Source organism: Leptonotus elevatus, chromosome 2 (genome assembly GCF_054856555.1).
Source record: "Leptonotus elevatus isolate MCC_2025b chromosome 2, RoL_Lele_1.0, whole genome shotgun sequence".
NCBI lineage: Eukaryota > Metazoa > Chordata > Actinopteri > Syngnathiformes > Syngnathidae > Leptonotus > Leptonotus elevatus.
The window spans coordinates 29,213,603-29,232,744 of record NC_141240.1 but is presented as its reverse complement, the minus strand read 5'-3'; the positions used below and the strand labels follow the sequence as shown (position 1 = coordinate 29,232,744).

General features: G+C 39.3%; 2 protein-coding genes across 5 annotated transcripts in view; one reads left to right on the top strand and one right to left on the bottom strand.

The window, feature by feature from the left end:
• LOC147179514 (chemokine-like protein TAFA-1) overlaps positions 1-15,151 on the top strand; it is a 31,111-nt gene extending 15,960 nt beyond the window's left edge. For 2 of the 3 annotated variants that reach the window (XM_086067884.1, XM_086067885.1), the window contains exons 3-6: positions 9,751-9,891; positions 11,204-11,328; positions 11,472-11,561; positions 14,374-15,151. In XM_086067884.1, the coding sequence (XP_085924010.1) occupies positions 9,751-9,891; positions 11,204-11,328; positions 11,472-11,507 (302 nt within the window). In that variant the 3' untranslated portion in view covers positions 11,508-11,561; positions 14,374-15,151. Of the gene's footprint in view, positions 1-9,750; positions 9,892-11,203; positions 11,329-11,471; positions 11,562-14,263; positions 14,304-14,373 lie in introns of all 3 variants that reach the window. The other variant, XM_086067883.1, reaches the window with a different exon arrangement.
• Positions 1-19,142, bottom strand: part of LOC147179512 (chemokine-like protein TAFA-4) — a 38,276-nt gene that overhangs the window by 1,527 nt on the left and 17,607 nt on the right. The window contains exons 6-7 of one of the 2 annotated variants that reach the window (XM_086067886.1): positions 13,366-13,452; positions 7,057-7,185 (exon numbers count right to left, since the gene is read on the bottom strand). The gene's annotated coding sequence lies outside the window, so the exon portion shown is untranslated. Of the gene's footprint in view, positions 1-7,056; positions 7,186-13,365; positions 13,453-18,826; positions 19,046-19,142 lie in introns of those variants that run through there. The other variant, XM_086067888.1, reaches the window with a different exon arrangement.

Sequence of the window (19,142 nt, the reverse complement as noted above, 5' to 3'; positions counted from 1 at the left end):
TGAATATCACTGCCTTCCAGTGACTTTTATAGTTGCCTTTGTACATTAAAGCAATGGTGACAGGACACACCCGACATGATGCTGACTGGTGAAGTCCTCCCAAATCTGTCATAAATTTGAGAAAAATCAGCTTCTTCTTTTTTTTTTTAAGCATCGGAAAAGACCAAATAAAGTGTTGCAGTCCTTATTTTTGATCACATGTAAGGCGTAGTACAAGACAAAAACGTAAACCATCACACAATGGGGCCCGTTAAATGTTTTACAGGATGTAAAGCAGCATCTTAGCAGCCTTTTACAAGCTGCCCTTCTGTGCGCATGTCATCCATCGTCAAAGGTCATTTAACCATTGCATTGTGCATTATTACACCATTTACATGGCTTACACACGCTAAGACCAGCCAGCAGCTGGTCTCTAAAGACAGCTTCCTTTTCTTCTCTTTGAATGTAGAACTTTCATCACAGCTAGCCATCTAGAAATGTGAAATAGCAGTTGTGGAAGTGTGCCAGATTGGGGGGGGCTTTTTAATAGGACGGGTGCAACTTGACATTTAGAAGGGAGCGACATTGCGGTGACAGAGGACACAGTGATGCCTTTAAATGTTGCATTTCTTGAGAGGTGGCTGGCTGAAGAGGATCATGTAGAGCGTGTCTCTTTGTTTATATGCGTTTAATGGACGTGAAAAGGTGCTGTGTGTGTTGCTGCAAGCTATATGTTACAGCCACAAATGTCCTCACACTCACAGGGAGCCAGAGCTGCGCCTTTCGATTAGTCTCAGTCGTGTGAAACGAATGAAAAACACACAATTATTGCTTCATCGGTTTGTAAGAAATACTTGGTACTTGCTATGATTTTTAAAGATCTTAGTTGAGGTCCATTCCCATGGCTGACATGTTGTCAGAAATATCATGTATATTTGTTTCCTCACTGTGTGCTATTGTCAGCAATTGCAACGTTCTCTTTGCTGGTAACTTGTTCTGATGTTTCTATCCTGCGCCTCATTTCGACATGTTCCTAATCTGAAATTCTCCTCAAGCCTTCACTTCAACTTCAGTTGTCAAATATACTCTAACGCTTTCCTTTAATTGTTTACTCCAACATTTGTCGTCCCATTTTTTTCTTTTTTCCGGCTTCAAAACAAATTTGTCTCACAGTTTATCGAGCAATGTGTCACTCCTCTTGCACTCCGGAATAACAAAAGCACTACAGGGATTTATGTTTTCACCGAAGATATATAAAGAAAATAATTTGACAACACGCAGTCACATATTTTGGTCCTCCATCTGCATTAATTTGACTTTCTGCTGGCAGAGCCCCAGTCGCCTGCTGGCTTGTGGAGAAAGCGGAGCCCATTATGGGTCACCTTGGATGCATTTCTCATTAAAAGGTGACAGGCACGTTGCTCAGAAACACAGACCGCATTGGTCCGGAGATCGGAACCTGCGGTGTCTTTTTAAATGACTTTCAAAATGAAAATAATTAACCGCAGGGTGACGCAGGCCTTGACTTTGTCAGCATCCGCGTAAAACACTTGTTGTTCATTCAGACACCACATGCATCGGAAGCAAATTGGAAGCAAAAACAGGGCAGTCCAGTCACATTTCCACCACGTAGATAAAATACCACTGTGGACAATGGAAATATAGTTTTGTCTTGCAATACAAGATTTTTTATTTTTTATTTATTTTTTTATTGTATTTTTTGGGGGCGGGGTAGGGCAATTTTTACTTTGATTAGTGATACAATTGCTTTATGGTTAAATTATAAACTTCCAATAAATGGTTTCCATTTTAAAAAAACATGGGGTGGTTCCCCTACCCCTAAAAAAATAAAATAAAAGTAAAATATATATATTTTTTAATATTAGAAAAAAACTAAATAAGCAAATCCACGGCTGCCAAACCATAAGTAACCACTTTATATCCATTCCATATGTCTGTAATTTATTTTTAATTTTTTGGGGGCGGGGTAGGGCAATTTTTACTTTGATTAGTGATACAATTGCTTTATGGTTAAATTATAAACTTCCAATAAATGGTTTCCATAAAATAAAAACATGGGTTGGCTACCCTACCCCCCAAAAAATTTAAATAAATAAATTATAATAATAATAATAACTTAAACATCACCTCATGATGTAGGCCACCTCTGCTGACATCCTTAGTTAAACAGATCATTCAATTCTATTCATGATTTGAAATTATTAAAGTTGGTGCAGTTTTTTGTGTGTGATGATGTTATAGGATGTGATTTTTTATTATTAAAAAAACACATTAAAAACGTTTTTGGGGGGGGGGGGTGTTGACAGGGGCAAGAAGGGATTAATGGCAATTGTAGGTCACGGAATGGCTTCAACTGGTATTTCAACGCCCCACTGTACAAATGAAACGGACCCGTGTACAACTAAATTATACTGTTACCGTTTAGTGGACTTTATAATGAAGTAGTGAGTGCTGCCAATCACTGGTACCAAAAGCCCAGGCTGAGCAGCAGGTTGCCTTGGGAATATTAAAATTTAACCAATGATACATAATGCGTACTATGTTTAAGTATAACCTAGTCAGGCAGTGTGTTCATGTTGCAAGGGTAGTGTTGCTATTGAAATAGTAGCTGTACTGAGCACCTCCAGAAACAACCACCCAAGTCTGGCCTCGTTACGCTCGACGCCAATTCATTGCATAGTGGCATTTCTATTGTGATAGACTGGCCAATTTTCCTCACACGATGCTGTGTTTTGTCACGTTTGAAGAACAGGCCCCAAAAGAACATACTTCACATTCATTAGGAATTGCAACTGTGGAGCCAATGGAATTGGAGAGCACGTTCCATCCATTGAACATATGCCACTTGCTGTCGACTGATAACGCCATAACAATGCAAAGGGCTCTGCTTGCAAACATCACATGAACAAATCTAGAAAACAGGCGAGTCGTGACGGTTGTTATACTTAAGCTCTGTGATGTCATTTTCAGTCAACAGCGATGAAATAAAATGACTGTCCCCTGACATGGATGAAAACGAGTGGATTCACAAACAATATTACACAATATTAATCGGAATGCCATGTTTAGACTATTTGGAGGTGTATAGAACATGTGATTGTAAATCATTTATTTTGTGTTGACTTCAGTTGGCTGTACTTTTGTATTGTTATGATGACTTGGGCCTTGAGTTACAAGTTTAATTCGTTCCCAACCCAAAACACGTATTAACGCAGAGGGAGGACCGTGGCTAACATCAGCTTGTTTACAGTGCTAATGCTAGCTTAGTAATGCTAGTTTAGTAATGCTAGCTTAGTCATGTTTGCGCCGCTATTTTGTCAAGCTGGAGGTGTTCTCTGTGATTATTTATCACGACATCACACTTTTTCACCATTATTAATGGCCTTGTTTGACATCCGTGTTCGTTCGCTGCTGAGGGGTGCGGCTTTGGTAAGAGATTGGAAGGGGATTATTTAAATGAGGCTACATTCAAATCTTGCTAGCAGTAAACCAGCAGACTTTACAGGAGTTGAATAATATATCTATTTATTTATTTACTTTTGACACCACTGCTGATTGTCTGTAATCATTGTTTAATGCAGTGCCATAGTTTGGCGCAACACGAGGGTTTTGGTAGCATGTGTGCAGAAAAGGGACTGACTGATTTTCATGTACTTGAACTAAGGGGATAAATCATATCCACCATTGCATATTGTGCCAGAGGGCATATTAAAACACATTTTACACGAACTGTCAAGACACTGTTACATCTTGATGTGCAGCCGTAGCTAAGCTGCCACTTTGCGATGAAGTAAAACACACAAAGAACAAGAAATATGGCTGACATGAATCAAGGCGCCATCATGATAAGCCTGGAACTATTTCAAGTCCCCCCCACCCCCAACCCCATTATTGTTCAGTTAGATGATCTATGTAATGTGATGAGACCCGAAGCAATTTGTAAATTACAAAAACGCACGGACTTAGAAACCATGTCACTATCACAGGAGGTAATAAATTCTTTGATGTGAAACTGTGCAAATTATAGTTTTGTGATGTTGGAAAAATCTGCTCACTGCTCTGAAATAAGGCAGATACATCTGCAGTAAGAATGTTAAAATGAATTACATCAGCGCTTAAGCATCAAAGTTGATATTTGACCTCAGTAACAGCAGATGAAAAGCATCTTGCTACAAAGCCCTGTCATGATTTATATTATATATATATATATATTTGTCTTCCGTTTCTTTCATTTACAACTGAAATTACTCAGCAAAGATGTAGCCAAGAAAAAGCAACGGTGTTGGTCCAAGTTCTTTCGATCACAACAGTTTTCATTAGATCGAGTTACAGTTATGGAACTTCACATATTGAGAAATAAAGTATGAAAGTGCAATTCACTTTTTTCATTAGTTTAAATGCTTGTCTCTCAGCAGTCACACAATAAATTGCTTGACTGGGCGAATAAACATTCATTTGCATCACAATATTACTAGTGGAACTGTGTGTGTGTGCGTGCGTGCCTGTGTAAATTTGCTTCATTGCCCCAAACTGCTTCTTGGTTTACCGCTTTAAACAAGTCTGTAAAAATCTGACTTGTCACAACCTCTTCAAATTCATATCATTTCAGGCATTTGGCTTGCAATAAGGGAGAAATTCTATCATTGCCATGGTGACCCCAGTCAGTGGTTTATAATTATGCTGGACCAGCCAGGGCACTTCTCAGGCGTAAAGTGAATTCAAAGACTTAACTCATTCACTCCCAGCCATTTTTTACTGAAGCAATCCCCTTCGCTCCCGGCTGTTTTACTGGATTTTCATTGATTTTGCAAGGCCCACAGAATATTGTGTTCTATTGCTATACAAATATGTAACCTACCAAACGAAAGATTAGAGTCTCTTCTTTCATTGGGGAAAAAAGTAGAGTTTCCGTTTTGCAGCAATTAGCATTGGAATATAGCTAAATTTCATCATTATTCACAAATCTGTAGTGTGGGTAAATTAGCTTTTTTCAACATGGCCCTGGTTGAACTCTTTTGCTCTGCTGCCACCTGCTGGCTGTTTTTGTAATAACTACCCTTTCCTCAACCATTCTCTGCAGTTGAGAGGCTGCATCTAAGCCTTCTGTATGCTCTCGTATAAAACACGTGAAAAAAAATTATAAATACGTCTTTGGGACACTTAAAACATTTATAATAGGACGTATTTATACATTTTTGGGAGCAAATGAGTTAAAGTACCACTGATTGTCACTCTCATCTAACGGCCAATTCACTCTGACTGCGGAACGGCTGCGGTGCGTTTTCACACCACGTGCGTTACGTGAGCTGTCCGGGAAACTGCACCCACCAGAACACAAGAAACCCCCAATTCCAACCCGTGATGCTGGGTGTCAATCAGGGAGTCAGTCACATGGGTCCCATTTTTATAGTCTTTGGTATGACCCGGCCGGGGATTGAACCCACGACCTCCCAGTCTCAGGGTGGACACTGGTAGGTGGTGGAGCTTATAAATAAATTATACATGATTGAAAATGATTGCTGAAAAGTGACAACAATGTAGTGCTCATTTGTGGTGATATCATGTTGTTTTTCATGATTTTAGTTAAATTTCTGGCCGTGGCACACTTGTGACATGAGCCGCCCCTCCCCCACTAGATCAGAACTTAAGCGTGTTCGTTTACATCAGCAGTTGTTCGTTGCAATTGTGACGTGCATTTTGCTAGCTAGCTAGCTATGCCTACACTCAAATACATCTTGCTTTTGAATAGTCCACTTCTGCGGCCGCTTTAGAGCACCTTGTTGTCACGGCATGGAAACGCCCTGCGACGACTCAGTGGGATATATTCCTGTCCCCATAGGCTTTGATCAAATACATCTCTGCAGCTTAAATGCAGTCTGAAAGATGTATTTAGCATTTTCTTCCCCAGGTCATAGTACAGTTAGATTTTTCAAGATTTTGAAGGCAACTTTTTTTAATGATGCAAATTTGGCAGGATGGATTTTTTTTTTTTACTTTATTAGGACTTTAATTTTGTTTGTTTTGTTTGTCTTGACTTCTCTTTCCTCTGACAATGCCTGTGTCACTTATATATGTTGTAATAATATTCATAGTGGTTCTTAACCTGGGTTCGATCAAACCCCAGAGTTTCAGTGAGTCAGTCTCAGGGGTTTGACGGAGTTCAAGACACACCTGACTCAAATGATTCGTGAAGACACGCCCCACTTGGCCATCATTGACTGCAGGTGATCACGCTACATTTAATGGCCTATCTGTGCAACGACTTGTGGCAAAGTGATTGTACGTCGTGTGATTTCTTTGTTATTGTAATCCTACTACTAACATATTAACTATGTCGAGCAAAAAAATGGTCGAATGAATATGTGCAATATAAATTCACATGTATAATGGAACTTATGGCGTTCCACAGGGTTCAATTCTAGGGCCTCTGCTGAAGTGGCTGCTGCCCCTGGGTTCCATCTTAGGAAACAGCCATGGTTGTTTTGAAATGCTCTATAAATATAGAGTTGAGAGGTGGGAGTCAGCATCCTAATTTCATGATTTGCAATGCCGAGTTGAGTAATTATTTTCCAACACAACTACCTATTTAACAAAAGTAAAGGAACACTTCCTTAAACTGCATGGAGATGGGGAATACAAGAACACAATGTTTTTCTGAATTCAAGATGAAGAGCGTCAGCTCTCCCTGTACCTATAACATGTAACCCTGCAGTATACCTATGTCTTAAATTGTATTCAACCCCCCAGGGTCTAGTGAATCTGCATAGGAAACTGCTGAAGTTCAGTACCTCCAACAAAGTTAAAAAACACTTATAATATAATATAAGGGTAATACAAAAATATTGCTTCTTCTGAATCATACTTAAGATCAAGCTGACAACCCAATTTGACCACATTTCGATATTTTCCAGTCGCTCAACTCCATTGTACAGAATATACTGTAAGAAACCAGGCAAATCAGCCGAGAAAAACAAACAGGAGTACATCTGCAACACATGACTTTTTCAGAGCTATAAATGAGACGGAGGCGCAGTCTGTATGTGGTAGCCTCGTTACCTGACAGTTTCTGGCCTCAGCGTAATGAAGATGGCCGCACCAGAAAGAGAGCGGCTCCAGTTGAGACCTTGCGCACCAACTCTGACCTGCCGCATGAAAATTCCTGAGACACCGTCAATCAAAATGTTCCTGGACACACACAAAAACACGCGCGCGCGCACACACAGACTGTGAAGACAATTATAATCTTATACAGCACCAACTCTCACTCGTCCACCACCCGCCACGCGTCTTCCTGTGAAACATTTACGACAAACATCCAACATCATTTTAGTTTAAATGTTGTGGGTGTACCTGCTGGAGATACCACGCTGATGAGCATTACTTTTTGATTTTAATGTATTCTTCGGAGGTGAAGATTTCCAAATATAGAGTTATCTTTGCTCTGTTTGCTACCGACAAGCAATGCAAGTTAATTCTGTTGCGCCGCGTGTTTTTTAATAGATCAAAGCCGAAATCTGGGGCTGTCTTCTGCAATTACGGCAATGCATTAAGAAGAACAAACCCCTGTGGGCTGTTGTTTTCAAATGATGCCCCACTGCTTCCGCTGGTACATCACGATTAACGTTGCACATGCATGCCCTTTTGTTGAATGCATCAGACAGCCAGACCGGCTCTAAGAATTAAACCCAGTGGCATCTTCTCCCGAAACCCACAAATTCATTATTTTATGGTTATTTCATTGCTTATTCGTAAAAACGAAATGTGTCTGGTCGTCAGCCAGCACCTATTAAAGTCTATCAAAATCGTAGTTGGTTTACTTTTTAAAGTAACTTGGAGCTGACACCTAATTGGCAGGAACATGACCTGAAACTGTTCTTTCATTGCTCCCAATATAGCAACGTATAGTAAAGCATAGGCTACAGTAGAGAAAATAGCAAGGCTTCATCTTGTCTATTTACAAACGTTCACTTACCAAGAAGAATAATTCCCACAATTAGCGGCATGGAGTTCATCCTAATGGTTTGATAAGTGTGACGAATGAGGGAACCAAGTGGATGAAAGTCGAGTGATCTACTTCCACCCTGCAGGTCAAGTGGGGCTGCGTTGACTAATCCCCAAAGGAGCTCACATGATGGCACCATTATGTCAACACAGAACTATGTGCTATTGGAATTAAAGCTACTTTTTGGCTGACTTGGCTTTTGTGGCTTGGACATATTCTAGAGAATAAATATCTGAGGTAAAAGACTACCATTAGAGAGTTTTTTTTCCCTTAAAAATGGAATATAATTGGAAATATTACCCCAAAAAATTGCTCAAATTATTTTGGTCAAACCTTTTTTTCCCCCTGTTTAGGTCACAGATTAATGTGGCAGTCACAAGTCCAGTGAGTTTAGGGGAGTATGTGTGAAGTGCGCATAAACCCATTTGGGAACATTTCTATATCAAATGCAAACGCTGAGCAGAGCTGCATTATTGACAAATGCATCGTTTGTCGTCGGTCAGAATTGATAGATAGATAAATAGATAGATAGATAGATAGATAGATAGATAGATAGATAGATAGATAGATAGATAGATAGATAGATGGAAAGATAGTCCTTTTCTTCGTTGGAGGCCTTCATGATTTCCTAAAACAATTTGAAATGTGGACTCGTCAGACCGCAGTACACTTTCCCATTTTGCATAAAAATCCATCCCATGCAGAGTGTTGTTGATACCGTACTGTAATATATATATATATATATATATATATATATATATATATACATAACATGTACATCATGTATATACTGTGCCCTGTGATCGGTGATGAGTCCAAGGACACCTAAATCAACTGCGATAGACTCCAGCTTTCATGTGACCCTGAATAGGATAAGCACCACAGGGAATGGATGAATGAAGCAACCTGGCGGAATGAATACATAAGATTATGACTGATCAAGGTGTTGGCTGCTTCTAGGAAAATCTTCTGCATCTGAGCACACTCGCAAAAAAGGAAATATTCAAATATAGCAGGGGAATACATGCAAACTAGGGCACATTCACCAAAGCGGCAGCTCATTGTCAAACATCACTTTATTGCCAATATACCAGCTGCACCTTTGGGCCCCTTCACCTCGTTCTCTTCTCAGCCCCCCTTGATCTTGTGTCACGCTGGCGGCTGTAATTGTCACATGGTCCTTTTGCAGCACTACTCTCAGGAGTGGAGAGCCTGAACACGGTGGGTGGGAGAGACCCGGCGGTCGAGGTGGGTCGACTGCACTCGGTCCAGGCTTCCCATCCTTTGGGGCGCAGCTCGCTGATAATTGCACGTGTTCATATTCATGATGACCCTGAAGCAGACCTCTTCTCCCACTAATAGAAAGGCTTTTTTTTTTTTTAGGTACGCGCGCACATATCTCTTCATCATCGCTCCACGTCAATAAGCTGCAGGGGCTTCGGCTCCTCAAAGAGTGTACGGCGCAGACTTATTATTCGTGTTTACAGTGATATTTGTAGTGCGCTCGCCCCATGAAATTAGGCAGTTATTATAAATGATTCATGTAACGGGAATTTGTGGATGAATATTGCTCACACAAAGCATTTTCACCTGAATGATGCAAACTCCAAACACGAGGACAAATATGATTAAATGGATAAAATAAAAAGGAAACACAAACAAAGGCGCTCTCGGGAAGCAGAGTGTTATTTTAGTTCACCCCCCTGAGATGTCGATTTTAATGTACTGTTGTTTTTTTCCCTCATCAGAGGGGGGCACGTGTGAAGTAATTGCTGCTCACCGATGCTGCAATAAGAATCGTATTGAGGAGCGCTCACAAACCGTCAAGTGTTCTTGCCTGCCGGGAAAGGTGGCTGGAACCACCAGGAACAGACCTTCATGCGTTGATGGTGAGTAGTACAGCCAGCAGAAGTGTTGTTTTAGCAATGCTATTATAATGACCAAAATAGTGTGGATTAAAATGGGGATAAAATAGAAAGAATATAATTTTTACAGTGTGGCCAGCATGTCTGCTTCACACTCAAGGGTTCCAAATTGAACAACAGTGATAATTCTACCTTTTCTCTTTTTTTCACGGGATGTCTAATCAGAGCACAAAATGAGTTGAATAAACAGCTTTGAAGTGAATTGCCTCCAATTAAGTTTTTGTTTCTCGTTCTAGAGAGTTATGAATTGAGGAGGAGGGGTAGGGGGCGGAGACATTGTTTGCATTGTTATTAATAATGTACATGTTTAGGCGTCGTCGTGTACTAGTTGGCTCCAAGGACAACATGAGTAGCCCATGGGTCCGTTCTAAAAGTAGCTCAACAGTGACAGAAGAGGAATGTTAACATTCATTTGTTTGTTTGTTTATTTATTCATTTATTTATTTAAACTTAACATGAGACTAATTTCTTAATGTACAAAATGTTCTGTTTGTTGTTTAAAAATAAAGCAGCTTGTGTTCAATTGTTAACACTTTTTTTTTCTTAAAGAACATTTTAGAACTGCAATTGTCATACCGTGATAGAGTGAAATTGTTGCTCACAGTTATTATATCGTCAGAATCTAATATCGGCCCATGCCTACATATGACAGCAGACATAATGCTAATGTTTAGTGCACCGCGGGCAAAAGAAAAAAAAAAAAAAAAACAACAATTAAGTGACAAACATTGAATGAGTGGGTTGTTATAGAATGCCGCTGTACTATTTTGCCAAATGTCAGCTGCGCTATCCACACACCAAAAGGGCACACTGTCAACTATAGAACCTCTCTCATCTACAGCTTTCATCATTACTCCCTTTTGCAAATATACCTGCAATCTGCAAATTGGCGGCAGCCTTCAGAAATATGTCAATCTCAGCTTGGACAGACTCTCACCATAGCACATTATGACCCATTTACTGTCTACTTGCCCTGTATTTAAGGCAATTTTCTCCCCCATTGGCATAAACGTGGGCCACATTATACTCACACCTAGCACTCAATCCTTGTAAATCACCACTTTCACACCCTTTTGTTCATTTTAAAACGAAGCTGTATCTAATCAAGAAATAATATTCAAGTAGGTATAAAAAAAAATAGTACAAGAAAAAATTCTGTCCAGGTTACCAAAGCGCGTGCGTGCGTGCGTGTTCGATTTAAAATGCCTGACAGGCGCTGGATTTGCAGTTTGTTAGACACCTACGTTACTGTCTCACTTGTCTTTGCTGCCCGTAGCGTCCATAGTAATTGGGAAGTGGTGGTGTGAGATGGAGCCTTGCCTGGAGGGAGAAGAATGCAAGACGCTCCCTGACAACTCAGGCTGGATGTGCTATGCGGGCAACAAGATCAAGACCACCAGGGTAAGATAACCTCGCTTGACCGCAGGAAACAAGACGTTAAGGCAGAAAAATGTACCGCAGCGAGAAAAAAGGCTTTAGCATTTAATACTACCGGCGGATGTCACTGTCACTAACACCTGTTTGGCCTTTCTTCCCCCACCCAGAACACTCAGCCATACACAACGTCATCTACATACTGAGGCTTTGCCAGACGCTTGCAATTGAACGTCGTCGGTGCAAAGCTTGAATTGCAGGTAATTTCTGATAATGGAAAGAATTGCAGTTTGAATATACACTCACTGGCTTTTCCATTTGATAAAATCACATTGAAGGGGCAGTATGAAAATATGCGCCCTTATACAGGTAAGACTATAGCGGTGTTTTGAAAAACAAGTGGCCTGATTTACATATTTTTCCAGATCTGAGCCGTCATTCTGCTCAGCAAAAATTTGAGATACAAGCGCCGTGTGGTGGGCGTAAACTCAACTCACTTCACAGCAAGCAAACACGCTTCAAGCTGTTTAATGCCACTCCAAGATGAAATTCACTGTCAAACTAAGCATAAAACAAAGAGAATTACACATTGAGTATTTAACCAAAACACATACGTTTGCTTAACTATGAAGTGAGTTAGCTTCATACTTTGACACACTGCAAAAACCCACAGATGGGCTAACTAATAGCATCGGTGTTGTGGTTTCATAACCCAACACATATTTGAACATAAAGCAACACAGGTGCACAGATTCAGAAGTGGGCACTTCCGTCAATTCCCGTCATTGACGATGCCCACCTTCCGGTTAGCCTTGACAAAATAGACCGAGCGCCTCGTTCTCATTCCGTGTATTTTTGTGAGGCTTCTCATTATCAAGCATTCGCTGAAAGTGCTCGTCAAAAGGTGGGCATCGTCATTGACGGGAATTGACGCAAGTGCCCACCTCTGCAGATAATATAATAATACTCACAGACATGTTTTATTCCCCTTTGGTGAAAAAACAGCAACTAATAATTGTATTTAATTATGTCATTACTGTATGTTTTTTTTTATATATATAAGTACAACATTATAGACAGATGTTTTGAGGTGTGAGTGAAATGAACCTCGTATATCAAGGCACCACAGTATTCAGCTTGAATTGACAATGTCAGAGAAGTATTACTTTAACAATTTATTGTGCTTAGTTTGTACAATATTGTGTCATTATATATTGTTACTGACCATATTCCAAACAGTCCATTTTGTTTCATAGAACAAAATATTAAAAAAGATCTCCCAGTAGGATGTTGTGCATTTGTACAGCACTGAAAACTGCAACCACAATAATTAACATATTGTTACAGTACTACCTTTTAGATGACAGCGGTAAAATGGACAGTCATTCGTATACGGTCCCATAATTCCAGTGGTGGGTAACTTTTGGGATAAATTGTACTTTATGCAACATAGTTCTTACGTTTTACTTGACTGTTACTTTTTAAGAAGGAGAGACGCTACTTTAGACTGTTACATGAGCGACATTCTGCTCACAACTTATCATGATAAAATGACATCATTATCTCTGCCATGTGAGACAGTTGTGCTCTTTTGTAAACAAAGTTCATTTACGACCATTTCTTGTTACTGAGTTTTCCTGCATTTGTGCTATTTTATTATATGTAGTATTGTTTTAGTTAAAAATGTGACACTGTTGGGCAATCTACTTTTCTTTTCCTTTCGACTTTTCCCTTTAGGGGTCACCACAGCGAATCAGTTGCCTCCATCTAACCCTATCCTCTGCATCCTCTGCTCTCACACCAACTACCTTCATGTCTGGCACCACCATATATATATATATATATATATATATATATATATATATATATATATATATATATATATATAAAAAGACAGTTGGAAAAATCTAAAAACTAAATTAACAGGGTCCCCAAAATCAAGATTCAAAGAAAAGAAACGCAAGGAACCAAAACCCTGACCACAACAGGAAACATGAAACCGACACAGACTTATCAAATCCAAGGAACTATATAAAAACAAAATGATGAGACAATTAGGCATACCTGAAAAGGGAGGGAGCTGATTGGTTGGTACAAGGAACAGGGCTGATGAGAATAGGTGGAGACAAAAACCAAATGAACAGGCAAGACCTGAAGATGGGACAAAAAAAACAACTTGACAAAACATGAAAGACATCGAAATCAAATCAAAACAAAGTCAACAAAAACACAGACCATGATGCATGCTGATTAAAGGAATACATCGATCCCAAATTAATCAACAGTTATACAGTAGTTGAGTAATGTTATCACTGACAGTATTTAATTGGTGGCCCACCATTGAATGAAAGTAAAAAATAAAATTAAAAAAAGTTGTTGTTTTTTACTTTCATTCTAAAGCAAGGGTCAACAACGTGGTGGCTGCAAAGGACCGCATGAATAGCCTGTTTCAAAAAATAGCTCATCAGTGATGGGGCATTGTGATTTTCTGGGAAAGTTGATCACATGATCATTTGAAAATGTAAACAATGGAAGAGATTTATATAAAGAAAGTGTTAAATATACAGTATTGTTATGTATCCATCATGATTATCCTATTGATGATTACGTCAATTAAACGGATAATCGTACCGCCCCTCGTTTTAAGGCGAAGCCAAGTTATGTAATTTGAGCAAATGTGTTATTTCAGAAGTGTGTACCAAACTGGTAGCCCACTAATCATTAGCCAAGAAGTAGCTCTCAGCTTCGGAAAGGTTGGTGACCCTTGTTTCTCAAGCAACAATCATACGGTTTTTCTAATTCTACTACAACGCTTCAGTAAAATGTCAACAAGCGAAGCATTGAAACACACCCATGTAATAATCTTCTCGAACTCTTTCTTTTTTTACATGTGTGGTGGGGCATGATCACATTTTCAAATGATCATTCGTCATCATGCAATAAAATTCTTCCTTTGATACAGATTAGTGGGGAAAGGTGACCAGTAGAGGGCAGCACACCAGGTACATGTACTGCATAATGACACTGACGTGTTAATCATTCCAATAAAAATGTTCTTCTTCTTCCTTTCAGCACTGCCGAAGGACCAAGAACTAATGTCACATACAACAAACTTTCTGTTGCTTAAAGACATGAACACTTCTCAGATTCAAGTGTAAAAAAATTGTAGAATACATAATGCACAACCCGCTCAAGGCTGCTGGCTATACAGATGTTCTGCGCTGCCTGCGGGATCATCATCATCATCATCATCATCATAACCTTGTTACAAATATAATTTCATCACTTTTTCAAAACTTTGAGATGGGACGTCAAATCAGGAGATCGTCTGGCATTTTACCTCACACGCCAGTTGACAGGCATCTACTACGAAACCCGGGGGGGGGCCAGAGGGGAGACGGTAAATGAGTTGACAGCCCTCAGGGTGCTCTTTTTTTAAACATTGTGTAAAGAAAAAAAATTGTACATAAAGTGTTTGTCTTTTATTGTGTACAAGAATTTTATCTACGGGTGGTGTGGAGCCAAAGCGAGAAGAGCCCAATCGGAATAATTGAACAAATGTTTGGAAAGGGGAGATGTCTTACTACAAGTTAAACCTGTGTGTCTTGATGCTGTACATTTGTTTCTCTGGTCCCTGTAGGCATCTTCAGCAGCTTTGCCAGTCCAACTTGGTAACGTCTCAGAGACTCCGATAATGATCTTGACTTGCCAAATATGTGATTACCTGTAGGTTGTTTTCAATACTTGAAATGCCTTATTTGTGTCAATTCATTCAAATGATGATATTGTACATATGAAGCCATATGTTAATATGTGATGAAGTGTCATTAAAGTCATTCAAGTAGATGAATACCAGTGTATCGTTTGCATGGGATTATCTTCTCATAAATACTGTATATTGCTGGGACTGATGCTTTACGGAAATAGTTTTGACATTTGGCCGAGATAGACCCTTTTTTTTTTCTTTTTTTTTCTTCTTTTTTTTTCTCTCCCTTTCTTGCCAGAAAATGCTGCAGATGAGAGGCTTGATATGGGTAATGCTTTGCTCGGCTTAACATTAAGATGTAAGCAGGGGAAAAAAGGCAAGACAGGATCATGGACAAGAGTAAGAAAATCTTTGCCGACACTATTTGCTCCCTCTGTTCAAAAACTTGTTTGTATTAATTTCTAACGTCAAGAAATTCATAAATGTTCTCATTGCGTCCTACAACCTATTTTAAATCCCTTTTTGTTCCATCCATCCAGGGTTTGGACGTATTTGTTTGGATTTAAATTCTCAAAGTTTTTTAAAGCACACGATCTACTGCTTTTGTTGTCTACTGTGTACTCAAAGCAGAGTTTAATAGCCACATCTGCTGACTTACATCTGTTTTTTTAGTTGTCGTTTTTAATCAAGCCCTATACTTACAGGGGACGTTTACAGTTCTACAACTGCTAGCTTGAATGTAGCATCATTTTACTAATTCATCCCCTTGGAGATTGATTCTCAGATGCGAGTCACCGAGAATCATGTCTATCCATCTTTGCGCTAAGCTAGCATTAGCACTGTAAAGTAGCTAACGTTCTACATCGACAGCATGACTAATTTGTAATGGAGTTTTACTATAATGCTAAATGTAATCAGTTTTTTTTTATATATATATGGGCATTCCAAAAAAGAGGTGATTATTGTACCTGTCAAGGATAAATGTTGCTAATTGTGACTCACTTATGAATCCTCTAAGCCGCCTGAGGTATTGATGGGTCGTTTGCGAACGAGCCGGTACAAAGAGTTTGAAGTGAACGATGAGAGCCGACTCCCTCCCTCAGTCGTTTTCCCTCGTTTTCTCTCTCTCCCTTACTATGTCGCTCTCTCTTTTTCACGTGTCTGAAGCGATGTTTGGCTGCGCTGCTCAAAGAGGGAGAGATGGGAAGAGAAAGGGGAGGAGGGAGGGCATTCAAGTGAGTGTACTGCATAGAGAGCACGTGCCAGAGAGAGAGAGGAGGAGGATAAAACACAGAGAAGAAGAGAGTTGAAGTATTTAGTTTTTCTGAATGCCAATTTGAAATAAAATGAGGTATTTTATCCTGGACCTGGTGAGGAGCTTATAATGTTTGTTTTGTTCGCTGTTGCTGTTGCACTTAAATTACTACTCATTATTTTTGTTATTTTGATTGTAATTGCTGCTATTTACAGTCAGTAGAGTGAAATACTTAGTTCACCAAGTAATTTATCAAAACGTATGCTAAATTGGTCGTAAATATTTGAAAGAAAAGCTCAAGTTAAAAGAGCCGTTTGAGAGCCAAAAAGACCCACCGAAAAGAGCTGAAAATCCCATCACGAGCCTAAGGTCCCTTCGCTCTGCTTCTGTTTGCTTGTCTTATTACCATTTATTATTTTTTCAGAGATGGATATTTTGCCATAGTTTCAACAAAGCTTCTGAAGCTCATGGTGACAGATCAGCGCAAGGTTGCGGGGGTGTGCCCGCTTTGAGTGCACTCATCAGTGCCTTCCATGTTTGGTGGATGTAATTTCTTAAAAAGCTTATTAAAGGTCAAATATGGGACCAGAGAGGGCTATTTTTCCCCCCACAGATCATTTTATTCATATACAGTCGACAAGGCCGGCCCACGAATAGTGAAAATCGGCACAAAAAAAATAAAAATCGGTGTGAATTGGGAAGGAGGGGGTTGATTGCACTTCTTTTTTTTAAACTCAAAAATTCATTTAAAAAGTCAATATTTGTTTTCCACATCAAACCATGGAAACATCAAGGTGTAACTGGGGGCAAAACCTTTTAAAACAACATATTTTTAATATATTTTTAACAATGAGATTTTTTTTTCTCTCAACTGAAAACTCCCCGTAAAAAGATTGCAAATTTAGCTTCTGTGCATACTCAGTTAAAATGCAGTCAGTCTCTAAACTCAGTTCATTTCCGATGCATTCTGTCTGAGATCTGAGGAAAACATACCGGTACATAAAAGAACTGCCTTGTGTGAAAAAATAGCACTCATGTACGTGCTACACAGTGTAACCTTATCATACAGGATTCAAATAGCCTGAGATTCATTAGGCTGGGAAAGTGGTGGCATCTGGTTTTTGACTAAATGTTCCTTTAAATCGATATGACATGGCATTTAGGCCCCCAAAAATGAAATCAATAGCCCTAAAAAAAAAACAATTATTTTAACTCTGCAGGCACAAAGGGGCACTCCAGATCACATGCAGCATTACACATGGCTCTCGAATGTCAATGTAAAGCAAAGGTTATTCTCGGTTTTACTTTACTACCTAATGTGAGATAAACTCACTGTTTTGATAAATGTATTCATGAGGCACCTGTTAAAGCCAAATGCCATAATGTGGGCTTTACAAGACAGATTTATTTACACAACAGCAGCAATAGTAATAAAAGTGACATATGACAAAATAAATATTTGTTCACAGATTTAGTTCAGTGCAAGGGAGGGAAACTTGTTTAAAGAGTGTAATTAGGACTGATGCATCTTGTGACTGGCATATATTCAGAAATCTCTACAACTTATAAAAATAAATATTTGAGCCAGAACGTTATAGTCTATCCAATTACAAAACTGCATTGCAATAATATGCAGATGGTTACAAAAATGAATACCCTATCCAAAATATTCTATATAGCAAGTAAGGGGTGTGCCAAAAAATCGATTCTCATTTAGTACGATTCAGAATTGATTTTAAATGTCCCAAAATCGACTTTATTTCAATTATTTTATACTGTCTTCCCTTTGTTTGTGTGTGCCTTTATTGGGAGCGCTATTCATGTTGTACCCCATTTGGCCACTTAAGGGCAGTGTGGTTCCACGCGGTCTGATACACTGTTAAGTTGTAGCCACATTAGAGAGTAAAAGGAAAAAGTCACGATTAAGTTATTCCAATAAAAGTTTGATTTTTTTTTTTGCAGCGTGGAGCCGTTCTTTTGAGTGATAAAAGTGCCACGAGTAGAGCACTAATTAGCATTAGCGAGTCCGACTGGAGTAGATCGTTACGATTCCTTGAACATGTATACATTGAAGCAAAAATCATTGCCAATCAAATCATTTTGAATCAAAAATCGTTCTTAACCGGAAATCGATTCTGAATCGAATCGCACACCAAAAAAATCGGAATCCAATCGAATTGTGAGACATTCAAAGATTCGCACTCCGACAGCAAGTAGTAGATGCATATTGTAAATTGTATCAGCTAGTAATTGAAGAAAAGTAATTGTAAGCTCTAAAATCTTATACCGAATTATAATATCTAAATGGAGGGTGAACAAGAAGAGGAGCTGCAAGACTCATACTCAACAGCCAAACCACTACTTTTATGTGACTGCTTTATTCATCATTTCTGACTGTCTTTGATTCGTCAGTCTCAAATTACTGCATGTTTCATCATGTGCTGCAAAATGACAATTTTTTTTTTGTTACCGCTGTTCATGTTCTTACGGCTAGATGGAAATAGTGTTTAGATGTTGCCTTGCTTGCTTCAGGCGCTCATAGTTTGAGATTCCGTTTGAGATGTTTGCTAAATGGGACTAATGTGTGCAATATGTCAATAGGCAGTGTCCCAGTTTCGGTGTTCATTCAGCGTTGCTCTCCGGGCTGCAAGCTGAAGGCCTCTGATGTCTTACATTCAAGCTGTGGAGCAGCGAGAAATGAGACGCGAGTGATGGTGATGTGGCCTGACTTCTTTGTATGACACACCAGGGACGTCCTGGGAGTGCAGGGTCCCCACGGGTTCCTTGGGAAGACAAGAGCTCATTCAAAATGATTAAAAAGGCAAGTCTTGCCTTGTGCTCCCAAATTCAAGGCTCACTTTCTATGAATAAGAAGGTGCG